Source organism: Onychomys torridus, chromosome 18 (genome assembly GCF_903995425.1).
Source record: "Onychomys torridus chromosome 18, mOncTor1.1, whole genome shotgun sequence".
NCBI classification, from domain to species: Eukaryota; Metazoa; Chordata; class Mammalia; order Rodentia; family Cricetidae; genus Onychomys; species Onychomys torridus.
The window spans coordinates 1,258,211-1,276,226 of record NC_050460.1 but is presented as its reverse complement, the minus strand read 5'-3'; the positions used below and the strand labels follow the sequence as shown (position 1 = coordinate 1,276,226).

Below are 18,016 nucleotides of genomic sequence, written 5' to 3'. Positions count from 1 at the left end.
ATAATGAACACCTTCTCAGGCTAAAATTTCAGAGATTTCCTTAAGCAAATGTACATGTGCATTTGGCCATGTAAAGGTTGCCTGGTACCATCTGTGGAAACTTTCTTATGGCTAAGTGAGCTTTACTAAGTCTACATAAGCAAAGTGCCCCCATTTCAGTCTGCTGACTACAACAGTATTCAACACAAAGAACTGTTCAGTGCTCCCAGTCACTGTGGAATTGGTTTCCTAGGCAGCATACTGTGCTTTATGTTTTACATTTGTATTGAGATAACCACTGAAGTTGGGATGTGTGATTTTCACACCAAATCCAAGCATATTATTTAACTGACTTGGTTCAGAAGGTAACTGATCAGAGGGTATCCTGAATGTCTTCTAAACACCCTCCACCCCACTCTTGTGCTTTCATACCATGCCAGTGTCTGATCTTACCAACTAAAGTGGAGTCAATGTAGCCTGATTGGAAACAGTTCTCAAGGATGTGGGATTCAGTTTAATATTGTTATTTTAAGCAGTGTAAATTCTTTTGGTCAGGTGACTCTGCTTAACTCCCAAATCAGTAATTTGAGAAATAACTTGAAATCTTTAAAATTTATAGAACATCACCGATTTCTACCTAGTTTTTAAAATGTAACTATGTACATTTCTGCACTTCATTCTCTAATGACATGAACCACATCTTCATAACATGGTCTTTCTTAAAACTATGCTGTATCTCTCAAGCTTTTAATGCATATAAGGAATGCCTCTAGGTTTTCTTTTATTCCCAAAACTTTATATTTCTTACAAATGAACTCATATATAAGCATGCTTGACTTTATTCGTACATAGTTTCAAGGTCTACCTAATGCTATTTGTACTTTTGGACATTTGAAACTTTCTTCTTCTCCTCCTCCTCCTCCTCCTCCTCCTCCTCCTCCTCCTCCTCCTCCTTCTCCTCTTCATCCTCCTCCTTCTCCTCCTTCTCCTCTTTCTTCTTAATACAGGGTCTCACTGTGTAGCTCTGGCTACCTTGGAACTAACAGATCCACCTGCCTCTGCTCCCTGTGTGCTAGGATTTAGGCATGGACCACCATACCTAGCTTTTGTCTTCCTTTTTAAAAGTGAAATAAATAACAAAGGTGAGACAAAATATACTGCAAAGCCATGTCATTTCATTTTATGAAGGCCTTCACTTGGTATTGTGCTGACAAGTATGGCTCTTTGGCTAGAAGAGTGATTTGGTGGGAATTGGCATGTAAAGGTAATATGGCCAGTTTGTGAAGGCTTCTACATATATTGATTTCAAGTTGTAGGAGTCCATCTGTATGATTGTTAAAATAGCATTGATCTACCTCAGTTACTGATATGAAATGCCATAATGCCCCATCCCCTACATTACCAAAACTTTTGTTCATAATTGATATATCAGTAAACAAAAACTGACATTTATTGGCATGAATTGCTCTTGATGCTGATAGTAGACAGCATGCTTAGCAAATGTGATAATACAAAAACTTTTTTTTTTTTTTCGAGACAGGGTTTCTCTGTGTAGCTTTGAGCCTTTCCTGGAACTCACTTGGTAGCCCAGGCTGGCCTCGAACTCACAGAGATCCGCCTAGCTCTGCCTCCCGAATGCTGGGATTAAAGGTGTGCGCCACCACCACCTGGCCCAGCTTCAATTCTATATAAGAATCCTTTGTGGATGAGGAAGGTGATGTGATGAGCAGCATCCCCACAGACTCCAAATGCAAGATATGACATCATCTCTCTGTCACCTGTGACAGAAAAGTTGTCTATTCTGGCCAGAGGGAGACAATGAACAGAGGGGACTTGATGAGTTTCCATTGTCAAAATGAAGGATTGCCATTGATGTAATTTTACTGCCCATTGGCACCCAACTTCAGTTTCTCAGAGAGAGAAAAAAGTGGATCAGAAATGAAAACTTTACTCTTCAGTTGACTACTTGGCTTTATTATATGGCAATCACTTATTCTTTTACTAATGTATTTTAACTATGAGAGTTATGGGGTTTTTTGTGAATGTGTTTCATTTATATTCTGATCCAAAACAGCACCAGTACTATTTATATTGCTGATTAGTAAAGGTGATTAAATATGGAATAATCCCTTTTCTGAACAAGGACCCTTATTCTTTCAGCTTGAAATATCATAAAATAACCAAAAGAAGAGCCTTGCAGCCCACATCTCCTTTCTCATTGTTCATTTAGTGGTGGACAACTTTCCTACCAGCCTATACTGGTGTTCATAAGACTGCAGAGCTGAGAGCACAGATTCATGCATTGGCTTGTAAATTCTGGCCTGTGTACCAAGGATATGGTTCCACCTACCTTGGCCATGGACCAGTCTACAATTTAGAATGTCCTTATTTACCCCAGGGTCCCATTAGGATGCACTTCTCTCATTTCATCGTAGCTAAGTCCTTGATAGTTCAGTTTCCTGAAGGAAACTCCATACTCCTGATAAACCTCTCAGATTCCCCTCTAAAAATGGGAATGTCAATCTTTCGTGAAAGGTTTGTACCTAACTGCTCCTGTCCTAGTACTATCTGTTAGAATTCAGGGGAATTTAGTGCATAAGGGAAATAGATGGAAGAAAAAAATAGATGGAAAAGATTTGGTAGACATTCTATTTTTAGTCATTTTAAAGTTACCATTCAAAATGATGAGTTGTATTATGATATTTTCATACATGTATATTTTGTTCAAATTTTCTCTACCCATGGAAATTCTAGTAGAATAATTGAGGGCTTGACGATCTTTAGGAAAATATGAGTTAAATGGCCTGGGTCAAGTGTGACCATTTCTACTTTCCTGGCTTTTGCAAGCATTGGAAACTACACATGCAAATCTGAAGATCTGAAGCTATGATCCACATATGCTGTTAGTGTGCAGTTATCATGCTGGCATTCCATAGCCTCCTGGTTATGCTCCTCTTCTTCTCGGTTCTAAGTATTCCTTCTAGTATTCTCTATCAGGCTGGTTTGGTGGACATGGATTTCTTTAGTTTGTTTATATCTTGGAAAGTTTTTCTTTCTCCATCAACCTTGGCAGATGGTCCTGCTGGGTAAAAAAAAATCTGGACTGGTATCTGGGATAATTTAGAACTTAGAGCATATTGCTGCAAGCTCTTTTGGCTTTTAAATTTTCCATTGAAAAGTTAAATATTCTTCTGATGGGTTTTTAAATTTCTCTCTTAGCTTGCACCACCCTATCTCTGCTCTGTCTATTTAACTGTAACATGCAGTGCGATATTTATTTTCTGGTCCTATTTGGTGTTCTGCATGCCTAATTTATCAAATTGACATCTCTGTTGGGGAAATTTTCTTCTATGATGATCTGATCTATATGTTGACCTGAAAATTTTCCTTCTTGTATGTCCATGGCTCATAGATTTGGTCTTTTCATAGTGTTTCAAAATTCCTGCATATTCTACCTGTAAGGTTTTTTTTTAACATAATTTTCTTTTTAATGTTTCTTTTTATTATTTTTGATTATGTATATGTGTATTTGTTTGTTGGTTTCATGCATGTGAGTGCAGAGGTCAGAAGTGTCAGATCCCCCTGAACCTGGAGTTACAGGCAATTGTGAGGGCCCTCATGAGAACTGAACTTGGATCTTCTCCAAGTGAGGGATGGACTCCTAACTGGTGAGCCATCTCTCCAGCCCCTGAAATGTATCATTTTCTTTGAATGAGTGGTCTACTTCCTCTTCATGTCCTGGTAGTCTGTCTTCTTTGTGATCTAGTCTGTTGATAAGCCTGAGTCTTTTTATTGGGTTGTTGATTTTTTTCATTTCTGTGTTGAGTTGGCTTATGTTTTCTTTAGTATTTCAGTCTCTTTGTTGAATTCACTTTTCATATTCTGAATTGCTTTTATTTGTTTCATTCAGTTACTGGTTTGTGTTTTCTTGGACTTCAGTCAGAGGGTTTCTCCTGACCTCTAACTTCATTCATTTCTTCTCTAAGTTTCTTGAACTCTTTGAACATGTTTGTAATTGTTCTTGTAAATTCTGTGTCTCCAGATTCGTCTTGATTGTCCCTGTTAGGGAAGATTCTTATAGGATTAAGGGTCTTTGGAGAGATACATTGTCTTGGTTTTTCATATTTCTTTTGTTTTGTGCTAGGACTTAGACATCTGGAGTGAAGTTGTTGATTCTATGTTTGATGTCAGTTTCTAGTCCACCTGAATTGAGTGGAAGTTTAGCTCTGTCTTGCCATTCACCATCTTAGCTGGTTTCAGGTCAGGCAGAAGGTATTGAAGCTCACTCTTGCAGATACTGAGCAGAGAGTCTGCTGTTAATTTATTGGATGACATGGGCAAGTTATTTATCTCCCTGAACTATAATGATCTTATCTCTAAAATTAAGGAGTTGCTCTGACTCTATGGTTTCTTTCCTTTTCTATTTTTGCTTATTATTTGAGAATTTCATGCATGCATACAATGTATTTTGAGCATATACACCCTCATTTCCCAGCTCCAACTATTCCTGAATCTCCCCACCACCTTTTCCCTCTCCTGACTTCATGTCCTCTTGGTTATCTTTTTAGTATATAACCCACTAAGTCCAATTAGTGCTGCCTAGTATACACTTGAGTGTGGGATCATCCATAGAAGCAAAGGCAACCTGTGGAGGGTCTATATGCCTGAAGAAAACTGACTCTCCCCACTCAGCAGCCATCAAATAACAATAGCTCTTCAGCTATGGATGGGTTCTCATGAGGCCCTTCTTTATCGATACTGAAATGGATTGGGTCTACCTTGTGCAGGTCTTCTAACCTGATCTAGACTAGGTTATTGTACCCCACCCAGAACTAACTGGAAGAGATTTCTACTAGAGTTAGCATGTTAGAGTCTGATTTGTTAAAGACATTTTCTCAAGTTCTCAAGGTGTTCTGTTACTAAGTAGGTGTGGAACACATTGTGCCAGAAGCTCTTGGGTCAAGTTTAGTTGTAAACTCTTGGGTTTCCATTACATGAGCTAGATCAGCATGAAGTGTTAGTTACAAGAATGAATGTATCATGGTACTTTTTTAAACGTGAGCATTTAATATCATATGTAAATAAATGTATTTATTCAATATTGAGAGCCACTGGTAGCAAAAGTCCATGAGAGTATACAGCAATGACAACCAGTGTTCAGAAGTTCAACCTATCAGAACTAAGTGTTCTGTTAGAGGAACCATCACGCAAGGAGTTATGGAATTACTGCCTTTTGAATGAACTGGCTGTCTCTTGTTATAAACTTCTTGTGCAATAACAGCTATGATTCTCCCCCATTTAATGTGCATTTCCATGTTATGTGTACATGTAATCTCAAGATTGCATCTCAATCTTATGGGCACATAAGTGTGGATAGTTTAGAAGATGGTTTCTTATTTAACTGCACAATTTTTATGAATAGAAACATACTAAAATATGCTTCATACTAGATCTATTGGTTTATGTGGACTGTAGACACTTCATCCTTAGCCACTGACAAGGTAAATAACGGCCTGACAAAGAGTCTCTGTAGAACTTTCACAGAGCAGAATTGCAGGTGCCTGGCCTTATTAGATCAAAACTCTTCAGAAGAATTATAGTGAACCAGAAGTGATAATACAGGTATCTAGCCTTGGTATATTTTAGTCCTTCAAGAGATCAATAGATCACCTATGTTGCCTTAAGCCCTCCACTAGCATCTTTCCACTCTGATTCAAACAACAGTTAACACTTTGTATTTGTTTATACATCAGTTTTTAATGTAAGATTTTTGGCTCAGTAGACTAATTATATAGGTCCTGAGATTCAGGTGACTAACAGAAAAAGGTTGTTAACTGACTAATCATATCTAGATATTATTAATCACATAAAATGGTACACATATTCTTTGCTTTTCCCTTAAATCTCTCGTTGGTTTAATTTATTTCCTTGTATCCTTCGTTGCTATCACTTTAAGAGATAGCCAGAACTTTTTACTACCTACAGCTATTGTCAATCACCAAATATGCTGACTAAGTCTTTGCCAAGTGTGACTCTTATCAATATTTGTCCCTGAGAGTTTGCTTTGTAGTTTTTACTAACAAGTTGTTAATGAATGGATATATATGTGCTTGGGAGAACAAAGAGAGAGAAGATGGAAAAGACCTAAATAGATATGAGAGAACAGCAAGAAAAGACTGATTGAGAACAACAAAGATGAGGATGGAGATGGAAAGAACTAGGTAGAATGATGAGAGAATAGTAGGAGGGACCAAGAGCAGGAGGGACCAAGAGGAGCTAGGTAAGAAAACAGAAAAGAAACTGTGTAGATAGACTTGACTTAGAAGAATAAAGTGAATGGACTAACAAACTCAGTATGCCTAGATACATTGAATACCCTCAGATAAGAGTCCTCAGCGGGTTGGTAGACTCTTCCCACAGACCCTGGGAGCAAACAGTATAGGCTGCACCTAGTATTGTTTGCACTAATTCAAAGAATCTAACTGTGCTGAAAATTTACCAAGTATAAATACACATATATAGTATGTAAACTACATATATGTATATATGTGTGTATTACATTATATAGTTAATTTAACCCTGCTTGACTCTAAACCATGGATGAGTCCAGTAAGAGATGACATAAGGCCATGTTTGTTAATCAAGTACAACAAAAAAGTATATAAGTAGAAATACACCCCATACAAGTCATATTTGAAAATATGGTTGGACATCTAAATAAATAATTACAGGCAACTAAGGCATGTTGAGAACAAGAGAAGTAGTCTTTTCCCATAGGGGAATATTCTAATTGGTTATCCAGTAACAACTGGCCACTCCTGAAATCATGCACATACAACACTGGACAGACTCAGCAATTTATATCTATATATTTTGTGCATTAATATGTTATATACTTGCAACAATAGCAAGAAGGGAGAAGGAGGACAGTGGTTTGGTAGGTATTGATGTGGGGAGCCATGGTGTGGGGTGTTTAAAGAAGGGAAGGAAATAGGAGGAAATGCTTCAATGATATTTTAATAGAAGTGTTAATAATAATAATAAAACTTTAAAAAATAAAATAAAAATGTGTGCTCATGTTTGCTCCCTGTAGCTGCCTAACCTGCTCTCACTTCCCAGCTCCTAATCTGTTGCTGGCTTGAAACCTTGAGAAAGTCTTTATATTGTCTTGTAATTTTATTTCCTGTTTAGCAATATAGCTATTTTAAAGTTTATATTTAACACCTACCTTAAAGGATCACAATGAGAATAAAAAGGCATAATGCTGGAAACCACTGCCAAGGTGTTTTCAAATCAAACGCTGAATTCTTAATTGGCAGGCAAAGAATGATGTATCCATAATGCTTTGCCCTCAAATTTGCTCATGGTCAGCAGCATCAATAACACCTAGAAATGTGCTATAAACATGCACTCTCAAACCCAGACCAGACCTGCTGCATCATAATATATCTTCTAATGAGATCCCATGTTGACTCATAGACACAGAGATGCCTGAGAGGCACTAACAGAGAAATTTCACCTGAGACTCAGATGCAAATCAACCTTAAGTCAGGAGACTTGGAGTTGGGTACTTACCCCACATCCCAGGACTTTAAGTTCACCATCTCTGTCATCCTTTCACAGACATCTGTAACAAGGGGGTATCAAAACTTCCTAGATATCATTGTTCTTTCTTTAGCCCAAGCTGTAACTAACAGGATTTTTTGAAGCACATTTTCATGTCTACCATAATATCAAGAGCACTGTAATTTTTGTCTTGTTGTTCACATTTTTAATTATTCAGCTGTCTTATTTGTCACTGTTTGGGGAATTATTGTAAACTTATGTCTAAAACACTTCTGATTAATGCATATTTAGGCAACTAAGCAGATGCAGAATGGGCTGACTGCTTTCATAAAATTAAACATTGATGAAACATGTATTTGCACAGCAATAATGATGCCACATGTGCATAAATAATGACAGATCTTCTTTCCTAATCATCTCAGAGTGAAAATAATGAATGGGAGACAGATTTAGAAAACATGTCTGGCTCACCATGTGAACTATTTTCAAGTGTATTTGTACATGTGAATAAAATTATGTTAATTTATACCATCTATTAGCACATAAAAATAAAAGAATTTGTAATTAGGTTTAAAAGATATGGGCTATATCAGATATATCAGGATATATCATAATTTCTAGGGCTTTTTATAAATCATAGAAAATATATGTTTTAGGGTAATCTTTTGCAGTCATGCAGATTAACTTTATACAAGATAAGTTCTGAAGACATAAGTTATTCTCAGGTATATCGTTGCATGTCTGGGATTGAAATCTATCTTGTGTTTGATAGCATATCTCAATTTGATTGGCAGGACTTTTTTTTTCTGTTTTGTGAGTGATGTTATCTTAAATTCAGTTGTTGAGGACTGTGATCCCTGAGACTTTATCCCAAAAAGAACACCACAGTGAGTGGAACAGATCTCCTTGCCAGCAGTGAAGCAAGAAGGGAGGCAGATGGTAAAAATGTCAAATCAAAGAAGACATCAGCTTTCACAGAGCCAAAGGGAAAACAAGAGAACTTTGCATGAGATTAGGAAAGCCCAGTAGAGGAGTGGCAACCAAGACAAAAAGGACAGCAATGGCTCCCTGTCATAAAGTTTGAGGCCACCTGTTGTGTAGACATTCAACTTTTAGTTGTGCTCCACCGTGGGCTTCAACTAGATATTGTGTCTTATGTGGATTTCAATGTTATGTCCTGTGATAGACAATCAACTTGCCGTTCCTGTTATGATGACACATTGATCAGTAGAGGTCTTAGAGGGTGGGACCTTTTAGAAGCAACTTTTAGCAAACTCTTTTACAGGAACACACGCTTCTTGAAATGTATATTCCATTGAAAAGGTTTAAATGGTTGTTAAACAGTCTGTTTGTTCTTTCAGGTAATTTCAAGATTATCAAACAAATCAGCAGTCTCACAGGTATGGCTGGATTTTGTTTTATGTTTTTTATTTTTGTTTTTGCTTTGCTATGTGGCCAAGGCTGACCTAGAACTCAACCATGGTCCTGAATGTTTTGTTCTTATCTAGTTCTGGTATCATGGTAAGACTGGCCTCAGAATGAGGTTTGGTAGTGTTCTTTCTCTTTCCATTTTACAGAGCATTTTGAGGAATGTTGCTGTTACATCTTCCTTAAAGGTTTAATAGAATTCAGCAGAGTCCAGCCCTGGGGTTTTCTTTGTAGAGAAGCAAAGATAACTCTTCAAGCCCCATTTCTTGCTTACATTTGTTTATATCATGAGAGAGCATAATGTCTAGGATTTTATCCATTTCTTCTATATTTTTTTAAAAATAAAGTTTCTGAAGTATTTGTTTTCAATCCTTTGGATTTCTTTTGAATTATTCATAATTTTATTAATTTGGGTTTTGTTTTACTTTTGGTTCCTCTGACTAAGGGTTGCCAATTTGCTTTATCATTTGGAAACGTTAATTTTTGTTTGGCTGAGTCTATGCATTGTACTTTGCTGTTCATTTCATCAGTGACTTCCCTGGTCTTTATTATTCCTTAATGCCAGCTGCTTCGCACTAGGCTTGTTGTGATGATGCCACGCTAAAGACATGAATCTTCTGATTGGAGTCACTTCAACCAGAGCAAGCCTGATCTGATCTGTTTGCTTCTCTCCATGTGGCCTGTCTGTCTGTGTGTGTCACATCAGCCACACAGACAGCACTACTCCTTATTTTTAAACATCATATAAAACATGGTATGGGAAAAAAATGAGAAATCTTTGTCTAAAATTTTTAGCAGAGTTTTACAAGAGAAGTGCTTTCCTGACCCAAATAACACACAAAACTGCAAACAGATGTTATCCATCTGTATCCATATGTTGCTTCCAACATTTACTGTGGCTAAATCATTGCTTTTAATGTCCACTGCTTTCAGCAATGATATCAATGATATTATATTTAGCCACTTCTCTCTCTGTCTCTCTGTCTCTGTCTCTGTCTCTCTGACTCTCTATCTCTATCTCTCTCTCTGTCACACACACACACACCCACACACACACACCCCCCCACACACACACACTATTCTGTCAGGGGCATGAAAGGGTCATAGTTTAAAATTAAAGCATTGCATTCAGTATACAAGGTTTGTTTTTTAGGTCACCAACCCGCTCAAATCATGATATGGGGACTTCTCAGTAGTTGTGAATGTTCTGCATTATCTTAGCTCTTATTTAAATCTGTTTCTCTTTATCTACATTTTGCCTTGGGCTTTTTACCTTCCTTTCTTTGTGTATATCTTACTTTTCTGCTTCCTCCAGTGTCTGACTGCCTGACTTCTGGCCCTTGGCATGTCCCTCTCTTTTCCCTGATTCTCTCCTCCTTCCTCTCTGTCCTGAGCCTAGATTTCTCCTCCTACTTATTTTTTCTGCCTGCCAGCCATGCCTATTCCTCTCTGCCTAGCTATTGGCCATTCAGGTTTTTATTAGACCAATCAGGTGTCTTAGGCAGGCAACATGAAACAAGTGTAACACATTTTTACATAATTAAGGAAATGCAGCATAAAGAAATGTAACACATCTTTACATAGTTAAAATAATATTCCACCATAATTTAGTTCAACTTGTAAATGCTAAGCACATGAATAATAGTAGTCACCAACTACTGTTATATGAGAATGTATGTGAGCTTTTAGGCCCATTAATATTCACTTTATGAAATTAGGAGTTATAATTTTAATGCATTTATATTTATAATTGCTGTATCTTTTGTTCCTTTTGCTAATATGTCCTAGTCTTTTTTTGTCTCTTCTAGTTTTGGCTTGTAGTCTTCTTTATTAGAGATCAGAATAGCCAAGACAGCTTGCTTTGGCCTACCATTCCCTTAATATAGAGACTTTCTTCTTGTAGGCACTATCTGCCTATCAGTGTCTTTGCCAGTGTTTTGTGGAGACAAAAGATAGCCAGAAATAATTTTTTAAATCTAGAAAATCCGTCTAATTTTTTTGGGGGGTGAATTGAGGCTATTTATATTTAAGGTTTTAATTGAGAGATATTTATCAAGCACTATGATTTTATTATTTGTTTTCCTGGTTGATTAGATCATTGTTTGTATTCTTTCTTCTCTTAATATTAGGGATTTTCTGATTTACATTTTGGACATTGTGGATTCCTTCTCAACTTTCCTTTTTTCCCCTTTCTTCTCATAAAGTATTTTCTTTCCTGTGCTCCTATGAGACTTAAATCTTCCTTTAAGTGCCTTCTCTAATGTTGGCATTGCTCTCATGGAGCACTTAGTTTTTGCTAGTCTTAAAATATTATCATTTGCCATCAATTTTAAAAGACAGCTTTACCATGTATACAATTTTGATTGACAGTTATTTAATTTAATGACTTAATACATGCCATCCCCTCTTCCATGGCTTTTATGGTTGCAGGTGAAAGTTTGGATGTTATTCTGGTGTGTTTGTCTTTGTAAGGTGGGTTGGTATTTTCCCCTAAATAGTGCTTCTTGGTTTGTGTTTTTGACATCTTGCCTCTATTTTATTACAGAGAAGTTCTTTTCTGGCCATGTCCATTGGGGATACTAAATACATCTTGCATTCTGGTATCTATTTCTTTCTCTAAATTAGGGAAATTTTTGCTGTCATTCCATTGTCTAGATTCTCTACTACTTCAGTTTTTATCTCTGTTTATTCTTATATAGTGTAGATTCTTAGGTTTGAACTTTTGATTACATTAAGAATTCTTGGCTCGGGAGGCAGAGCCAGGCAGATCTCTGTGAGTTGGAGGCCAGCCTGGACTACCAAGTGAGTTCCAGGAAAGGTGCAAAGCTACACAGGGAAACCTTGTCTCAGAAAAAAAAAAAAAAAAAAAAAAAAAAAAAAAAAAAAAAAAAAAAAAAACTTGGATATTGGAGTTATGTACATTTATTTTTCTCCCTAATTTGATATTTAATTATAGTATTTCCTCCATATTGTGTTCCAACCCTGGTAGTCTCTTCTGTTTAGTCAAATCTACTGATGATTGCCACTGTGTTTTTTTATTTAGTTCACTAAGCTTTCCAGTTGACACTTTAATTTCTTTCAAAATTTAAGTGTTCTTGTGAGTTTCTCTTCCATGTTGCTGACTTCTGCTTTCACATTGCTGATTGCCCCATCTGTTTTTCTAACTGTTTTTCTAACCAGGAATTTTCTGACTCTCCATTTTAGCTGTCTTTGTTTTAGAAGTTTCCCTTCTGTGTATAGTAGGGTTCTCATTAGCCATACTTAGCATGGAAGCTTGTGGGGCTGGGCTCTTGCCTTCCCAAGATTCACTGCCTGGAGTGGCTAAGGGTCAAAATGGAGGTGTTTCCTCACCTGTGTTGGTAATAATGGGAAGCAATCATAACACTGAGATCTGTACGGGCACATGGTCTGATTTGTACTTCTGATTTAGATATTTCCTCATTCAAGGCTTTGCTCTAATGACTCTAGGCTGTATCAAGTTGATAATTAAAGCTATCTATGATAGTCTGTTGCCAACAGTCCCAGTGATTGCTAACAGTCTTTTAAGTAAGACAGAAGGAAAGCTTGTATAAGGAGTAACCAGCCTCTACCCTGGTGAAGACGCCATTTTCATCATCATCACTATCCTAGGTCATTTCTATTGCTATCCTAAAATTCTCTGTCAAAAAACAACATAAGAACTGGGCAGTGGTAGCACACGCCTTTCAACCCAGCACTTGGGAAACAGAGGCAGAGGCAGATGATCTCTGTGAGTTGGAGGCCAGTGTGATCAACAAAGTGAATTCCAGAACAGACAAGACTGTTACACATTGAAACCCTGTCTTGAAAAACCAAAAGGAAAAAAAAAACTTACAGGAGAAAGAGATTACTTTAGATCAAAATTCCAGGTTCCTAATGTTTGAAATATTGAGTACTTAATTGTATATTATTTAATATCTAATTTACATAATCTAATTCTCAATGTTTGATATTCTCTTCATTCTATGCCTAATTTGAAGATAGGGGAGCCATGATTCATAAGGATTATGTTCCTACAAAGATTATAGCTAGAAAGTAAGGCCTAGGACTTCAGGAACATGTGTAACATAGACTTAGCACAAGACTTTGTCCTGCCTTTTAGACCATTTGACCAGACATTTGTGAGTCTGAAGCACCAGTTCTAGCAGAATACCAAGAAGCCAATTTGAGATTCCTTTAAATATGACTATCAAAATCCCAGTGCAGCCTCATGAAAGCCTTTGACAGTCAGTGAAGAAAAAGTATGGCAGTGAAAGGAGAGCTCTGTGGTAGAACTTCTTGGGAGTGTATAAGAGGATTGCAGCAACATGGAGAAGCAGGTGCTCCACACAGATGCCCTGAAGAAAGTAACTAGTTATTTTAGTTACTTTTCCTTTGCTATGATAAAACCCCATGGCCAAGACAACCTATAGAAAGAGGAGTTTATCTGGTCTACAGTTGCAGAGAGATGAGGGCCCATCCTGACAGGGAGCATGACCACAGGCAGGCATGGTGACCATTGCATGAAGCTGAAAGATCACATCCCTAGCCACAAACACTAAATGGAGAGAGCAAACTGGTACTAGGGTGAGACTATGAACTCTCAAAGCTCACCCCGACTAATGTACTTCCTCCAGCAGGCTGCATCACCACCCCAAGCAAGCCACAAACTGGGAGCCAGGTGTTCAAACATCTGAGACCATCAAGAACATTTCTCATTTGAACCACACATCAGTTCTCCTAAATAGAGGCTAGTGACAGGCTAGCTATCTAATAACAGCACAAGTTTAGGTCTTGTCTACAATGCTTGTAGGAGAATGAATTCTTGGTATAAGTAGTTTCTGTCATCTTAATTGTAAAAGTCAGTTCCTCAGAAACTTGCTCAAGGTACCAAGACTCCTTGACAAAGTGTAATTATGAGACTTAAATGAACTTGCGTGAGTACAAACATTTTGTAAGTTATCAGAGGATTCTATTAGAACCAATGGAGACTTCTTCAAATAAAGGAATGAATAAATTGTCAATGCCAGTATAAACAGACCTAATTAGAGATTGTACTCAGGTTTTTCATTTCTTTGATAAGTTTGCCTTGATGTGTCTTTGGCAGGGCAAGCTAATTTTTCTGTTCTACAATAAAAGTATACAGTGATCCTGTACAATTCCATGAGGGTCCAATTTTTGTTAAAGCACAAAGTTTTAAATGATATTAAAAACAAAATAAACAAAGAAAAGCAGCACTATGACTTTACAATTAAAGAATGCATAGCTTCAATGTTAATTAGAATAATTATATGTAGCTAGAACGAATACATAGCTAGGAACATTATTTTATTCAAAAATGTTTATGTATTAAGATTAACAAAAAATTAAATGAATTAATGGTTTATTGGGTTTAGTGGTTAACACCTAAACTAAATGAGCTAGGGACTCGAAGCCACCAGAGTATTTTTATTGTTTTATTGTAACTATTATAGATACCACACATGCAAATATACCAATGAACCAAGTACTTGTTGCATAATCACCATGGCAGCTCAACTTAAATAATAATCCTAGGTGTTTTCAATGTTTACTATTATTTTCATTAGGAACTATTGTTTAGTGTATACACACAATTGGATCTTGAAAGGAAACTGAGGCACAGAAAAATGAATTTATTTTCTGGAAATAAACTGACTAGTAAACATGTCCAGAGATCATGTCTGGGTCTAAGCAAGAAACATTGCAATAGTTCACAGGGGTTAGCCTCTTCTACCCGCTGCTTGGCTACTCTGCCTTCACTTCAGTTACTATAGTTGAGAGGGGCTGGCCTCTTCTACCCCTGTTCTCACTTTACCTCAGTTATTTCTCTCCTATCATCTCTTACTTTACTGATGAGATTGAATGCCCCGGTTCAGAGCATGGTGTTCTTGGGATGGATTCTGGAAATACTGCTTTTTCTTACATATCTCAAGGTTCTCCAAAGGAGCAGGAATTTGATCTATATCTTGTTTGTAACTTATAAGAACAAGGGTCGCTAGAAGCGAGGAAGCCAAGGATGCTTCATGTTTCCATGAAGCCCAGTATAGAGATTTATATTCTCAAGTGTGAGTTCCTCTTAAATATATTACAGCCTTAAATCATACAACCCAAGACCCTGCAATAAAATTAAAATGTCCGTATTCCTAAAAGAGTGCCATCTATTATGATTATGAGTGAGTAGCTGAGTAAAATCTAGGTGTGAAGCATGTACAATACATCTTCACACAGCTCTCCACCCAAATATTTTTAAAGTCCAAGTGAATGATTGGGGGTTAAAACCAGGAAAGCAGAAAAGGTAAACCTGGGGATGAAAACTAGGAAACCTTTTAAAACTTGGAAAACAATAGCACAACATGCAAAGGTTTACTAGTCTCTAAGGAATTCAATTTTTTTTCAGTAGAACCTCTGGTACGAGTGATATGCCTCTTGGCAATCTGTGCTAATCTGTGTTATCCACTGATCTAGGCAGAGCCTAAGGGGAATGGAAGCATCAACAAAAGACTCCCAGCCATTGTGGAAGATGAGGAAGAGGAGGAGGAAGTGGAGGAAGAGGAGACCACCTCCCGCTCTCCTATCTATACAAGGGGACCCTCTGCTTCACGCCACAAGAAGACTGTAGGCAACAAGAGCTACCTAGGGTTAAGCCTAAAGCAACTAGCCTCAGGGACAGTACCTTTCCACTCACCCATCAGAGTCTCCACTGCTAATTCTCTGAAAGCCAAGCAAGAGGCTGAGCCATCTAACCACAGCCGAAGGAAAGAGAAGAACCTGAGAGTGCAGCTTTGCAGTGTGAATAGTGCTGGAACCCCAGAGCTCAGTCCAAGGTAAGAGTTCACCAGCACAGCAGTCTCCCAGATGAGCATCCACACTTCTGCATGTGCTCACATACATGCCTAATAAATTATTTGGCCTTCTGAGCCTTCCTGTCCCATAAATTCACAACCTCAATTGTTCAGTTTTCCTGAACCATGTGTGCATTTTTGAACTATGTATACTCAGTTTTCTGTGTATTGTGTGCTATGAAAATTGTACTTACAATAACTTAAATGGGTTCCAGTAAATATTCATCACTTCCTCTTTTGTACTAATTTATCTCTACTTATCATAATGCAATTTATAATTGAATTCACAATAAAAATGGAAGAGAGCAAGATCATGCAGTGTTACCCCTTAACTCCCAAATCTTCATGGAACAACAGGTTGAGATGATGCATGATTACAGGCTGTTGTCCTTGTCATGATATTCAGCTTGTTACTGTGCATAACTGAAGCTAGTTTTACTTTTCTTTTTAATAAAGCTAGTTTTATTTGCACTGAAAATAAAGTCACTTTAGAATCAACTACAGGAGATTAAGATGGTAGAAAACCCATGCTGTGGGTCCAGGAAGGCAATGAGGACCATTAGAACCCCACCAGCTGAGCACCCATGTGAGGAAAATATCCTGAATGCTTCCTAGGTTCCATGCACCTTGTTAGGTGATTTTCCATTCATTTTGTACCTAATCTTCCTGGAGTCTGGAGAAGTCATTTATGTTATTTCTCCCTATAATGTTGTAAAAAGGAAAACTTAAGACTTAAATAGTCTGTCAAAGACCTCAGCAACAGTAAGGACTGGAAGCTGGATTCAAATTCTTTCTCTACTTGTAAACCAAATGATGGCTCTAATATACTAGTTCTTTATCCACTTGCAAAAAAGGCACTACAGCATCTGTGTATTGCACATGAGCCTGAACATGAGGAAAGGATGACTTTTAGTTAGAAAAGTCTCAGAGCTGGAAGAGAAGGGACACTAGGATCACACGCTGGTCCCATGAGTGGGTGTTCTTTTCGTGAAGAGCATTGAAGGGACACTTGTCAAAATGTTGATAGCTGCAGCAAATGACTGGAGACTTTCGTTTTTGAACTGTGTTGTCTTTCGGTATACATTTTCTACAACATACTTGTATTCAGCAGTGAGCAAATTAGATACCATTTACCAAGGTAAAAGACTCAACTACTCTCAGCTATTTAAACACTCAGGCTGGGGCTGGAGCTAGGTGGAACACATTTACCTGGCACTCACAAGGCCCTAGCTTCAGTTCCCAGAATAACAACAAACATATTGAGAAAATAAATGGAATTCTTTATCACTCAAATAGGTAGTTTTAGGTCTTTGTGTAGAGGTATCATTGAACTTGTTTTCTGTGATGTTTCAGTCATTAAGTTAAAGTGTTTTCTCTTAAATGGAGGTAACATTTTTTTTGTGTGTGTACCTGATTTTTAAACTGAAAATAAATAAATCTAATTTCTAATAGCATCAATGTCTAACAAAAATGAAATGTAAGCTAAAATGTGAGCCACATATATAGTTTTAAAGTTCCTAATTGCCACATTTTAAAGTGAATAAACCCTAAATGCAATTAACTTTGGTATTATATTTTATGCCATACCATATGTCCCAAATATTATATTTTAGTTATGAAAATTCAGAAATACTTAAATGGCTTATGCTTCCATCTAAAACTTGTTTTCAAACTCTGAAGCGCATGTTATACACACAGAGCTAGTAGTCAGGCCCCCAAGAGTCATCTCAGAAAGTGGTTACTATGGGGCTGGCATAACTTTGTAGCACCCAGAATTTAGAAATTGAACACAAAATGTCTTTGGGGTCTTATAAGTTCTGGAACTCATAAATGTAAGTGCACAGCTGACTGATTTCCTGTACTTGACCCAGGATTGTTGATGGAATTGAAGATGGTGACAGCAGTGAGGAAACTCAGACTTTTGACTTTGGCTCTGAACAAATCAGGCCAGAGCCCAGAATTTCCCCTCCACTCGGAGGTAAGTACCTGCTAGTCATCTTCAAGAGTGATGTTCTCTCTAATGTGTACTCTTTGGCACTGCTGCCTGCCGATCTCCTGGGGTTCTTCATGGCACTCAGTGATTTGACTGGCATCAGTACCACTTCCAGCTACTAAGGTCATTGCTTGTAATTGTCCTCTGAACAGGCCCCCTGCCCTGCCATTTACCATCCCTGGCAAACAGA

At 37.5% G+C, this 18,016-nt stretch overlaps 1 protein-coding gene across 1 annotated transcript in view; it reads left to right on the top strand.

Annotated features, from left to right (window-relative positions):
• Kcnh8 (potassium voltage-gated channel subfamily H member 8) overlaps positions 1 to 18,016 on the top strand; it is a 256,364-nt gene that overhangs the window by 212,486 nt on the left and 25,862 nt on the right. The window contains exons 12-14 of the mRNA XM_036168043.1: positions 8,907 to 8,945; positions 15,457 to 15,815; positions 17,705 to 17,811. Coding sequence (XP_036023936.1) covers positions 8,907 to 8,945; positions 15,457 to 15,815; positions 17,705 to 17,811 — 505 coding nt within the window. The remainder of the gene's footprint in view (positions 1 to 8,906; positions 8,946 to 15,456; positions 15,816 to 17,704; positions 17,812 to 18,016) is intronic.